Consider the following 3,350-nt stretch of genomic DNA (forward strand, 5'->3'; position numbering starts at 1 on the left):
CTATCTATCTATGCTACTATCTATCTATCTATCATCTATCTATGCTTATCTATCTATCTATTATCTATCTATCTATCTATCTATCTATCTATCTATCTATCTATCTATCTATCTCTTCTATCTATCTATCTATCTATCTATCCTATCTACATCTATCTATCTATCTCCTCTATCTATCCTATCTATCTATTCTATGCTATCTATCCTATCTAGTCTATCTATCTATCCATCTATCTATCACCTATCTTATGTATCCATCCTATTCTATCTATCTATCATCTATCTATCTATCTACTATCTACTATCTACCCTCATCTATCCTATGCTATACGATAGATAGATAGATTAGTAAAAATATTATGCGTTTGAACAGCAAGGTGCGGCGTCTACTGCCCATACAGTGCACCGTGTATGCTTTCCGTACAATTTATTTTTATTTGCTGGGCGTGCGGCACCCACACAATCGTTTATAATAACGATCACCATGGTTTCGCAGTGACGCTGAACAATTGATTTCAGTTAATTACGACGATCAATCTAGTTTCATTACGCACAGCATATGTTGGACACAGCGAAACTGATACATATGAATTACGGCGAGTTACACTTATGGCGAGAGCCTTTCGAACCGGCTAGCAAGACTATACGCCGCGTCGCTCGTCGTCAGGCGCAACCATTCTTTGTGGGCGAGTAAATTACCTCAGCACTGCCTCGGGTAGAATCTGCGCGTTCTGGCTGCAACAATATTATAAACAAGATGTAATCCTCTTGTGGGTGATAGAGTGGGAGGAAGGGCTGCTGCATTCCTCGTAAAATGCGTTGGAAATAAGTACGTCGTTAGTTGTTGCTTGAATTTACGATCGCCGCCGCGTCCCACTTACTACAGCTCCTAGAACGCCTTCTGTCTCGCAAGCAGTCTGTAGTGTGTGTGTGTGTGTGTGTGGTGTGTGTGTGTGTGTGGTGTGTGTGTGTGTGTGTGTGTGTGTGTGTGTGTGTGTGTGTATGTATGTATGTGTGTGTGCGTGTGTTGAGTGTGTGTGTGTGGATGTTGTCGTGCGGCGCGCGCGCGCGCGCGCCTGCGCCGCGTGTGGTGTGTGTTGTGTGGTGTGTGTGTGTGGTGTGTGGTGTGTGTGTGTGGTGTGTGTATTATGTATGTGTGTGCGTGTGTGAGTGAGTGTGGCGTGCGTGCGTGGCGGTGCGTGCGGGCGTGCGTGCGTGAGTGCGTGACGTGTGCGTGCGTGCGTGGTGCCGTGGCGTGCGTGAGTGCGTGTGGTGCGTGCGTGCACGGTGGGCGTGCGTAGAGTGCATTATATCACGTGTGCCATATTGACATCTTTTGCTTACTGTTAGTTATTATTATTTCGATGTTTTTGGGGGAGGACTTCAGGACAGTTACCAGATGTTTCAAAAAGCGTCACGTTTTTTTTTCGGCAAATATATACGTTTGCGCCGATGCATACAGAAGAAGAGTCAACTTGTCTTTCTCTATAATTTACCACGATGGGTATAAGTGACATAAAATACATACCTGATGGCTGTCCTTGTTATGCATGATTCGGTGATATTTAAGCAGGGCCGCAATGGCTATACATTACATCGCATGTTGTTACTAACGCGCGGCTTTGATGGGGGCGATCCATATCACAATAGTGAGGCGATATTAGAGTGCGCAGAAACGATTTCTACGCGGTTACAGTAGCGCTATTTGCTCCCTGTGCGAGAGGGAGAAAAGGGCTACACGGTAATGCTGGTTGAAGCGTACAGCGCCCTGTAGCGGCGAGCGAAGGGGCTACACGCGGGTAGAGCTATGTGACGCGTACAGCCCTTTAGGCGGGAGGTCGAAGGGGGGGCACACAGGTAGAGCTATGTTGACGTACCAGCGCCGTAGGCAGGAGGCGAAGGGGTGCTAACACGAGTAGAGGCTATGTTGATCGTACAGCTCCTGTAGCGGGACGCGAAAGGGGGCTACAGCACGAGTAGAGCTATGTTGATCGTACAACCCTGTAGCGGGAGCGAAGCGGTTATGCACCGGTAGAGCTAGCAAGAAGCAAGACCCGTCGCTGTAAAGTTGTCGGAACGTCGATGGGAAGGGGCTGGAAATGAACACCCAACTAACTAACTAAGCACTACCTATAAACTAATAGTTGTTTGTCCTCATGCACACGTCATTTATGTATATAGATAGTAAGCGCAAGAGCCTAATAATACCTTATATCCCGCTTAGGTAATTATCTTAAGATGATACCCTTAGGTAATTACCTTAAATACCTTAGGTAATTATACCTTTAGGTATTATTAGCTCTGATAGTACGTAAGTGTAATTTACATTGTATGTTTGTGTTTCAGGTCGTAGAAACACTGACTACTGTAGGCTGGTTATGAATAACGGCACGCCGGTGGAGACATATTTAGCCAAGATCAGAAAGAGGGCACGTTGACCAGAACACACCGCGTGCCGCAACTATACCCCAGATCATAGCTGCCGTCAGACATATAGTTAAGATATCTGAACCCTTCATATGGCCCGCAAGCTATAAAACATTATTATTTTAAACTAACTTCATAATTATTAATTTATAAATTAACTGAGCCTTCCTAGCGGCATCAGCAGACTCTGTTTAACTATTTTCGAATATTCACCATCACGCTCTGTCGCTCGGCCCTTTTTTCTGTATACTGTTTCTGTTCTCTCTTCTCTATCTATCTATCTATCTATCTATCTTCTATCTTATTCTATCTTCTATCTATCTATCTCTCTATCTATCTATCTAATCTACTGATCGTCCTCTCTATTCTGTCTGTCTGTCTGTCTGGTCTGTCTGTCTGTCCTGTCTGTCTTCTGACTGTCTGCTGCTCTGCCTGCCATGCCCCGCCGCGCGCTCCGCCGCGCCGCACCGTGTCCGTCCGTCCGTCCGTCGCGTCCGGTCCGTCGTCCGTCCGTCGTCGCTCCGAACGCCCGCACCGCCCGTCCGTCCGTCCGACTCGCCGTCCGTTCCGTTCGTGCCTCGTCCGTCCGTCCATCATCCATCCATCCATTCATGCCATCGCTTTCTCTCTCTTCAATTCGTCACCTCTCTCTCTTCCTCTCTCCTCTCTCTCTCTTTCTCGTCTTCTCCTTTCTCATCTCTCTTTCTGCAAATATCACGTTGCCTCGCAACACTCTACACGTTTATCTTACGAAAAGGTCGGTAAACGGAAATAATGTGGTTTCGATGCGGTATTTCCAGCTTCGGCTCACACATTGCAGTCATGTCATGCGCGCTGGTTTTCGGTTCACAATGCGGCGATGCACTGTTTCACCAGAGGGAAGACAAATTGCCAGTAATTTTGGCCGAGAAGTTTTTCGACAC

At 46.6% G+C, this 3,350-nt stretch overlaps 1 protein-coding gene across 1 annotated transcript in view; it reads left to right on the plus strand.

Annotated features, from left to right (window-relative positions):
• LOC106809825 (serine/threonine-protein kinase NIM1-like) overlaps positions 1-3,350 on the plus strand; it is a gene marked incomplete at its 5' end in the record, with an annotated part of 13,715 nt that overhangs the window by 173 nt on the left and 10,192 nt on the right. Inside the window, 2 exons of the mRNA XM_014813045.1 lie at positions 2,347-2,367; positions 2,473-2,496. Of these exons, the coding sequence (XP_014668531.1) occupies positions 2,347-2,367; positions 2,473-2,496 (45 nt within the window). The remainder of the gene's footprint in view (positions 1-2,346; positions 2,368-2,472; positions 2,497-3,350) is intronic.

The sequence above is a fragment of the Priapulus caudatus genome, unplaced genomic scaffold, assembly GCF_000485595.1.
Source record: "Priapulus caudatus unplaced genomic scaffold, Priapulus_caudatus-5.0.1 Scaffold388, whole genome shotgun sequence".
NCBI lineage: Eukaryota > Metazoa > Priapulida > Priapulimorpha > Priapulimorphida > Priapulidae > Priapulus > Priapulus caudatus.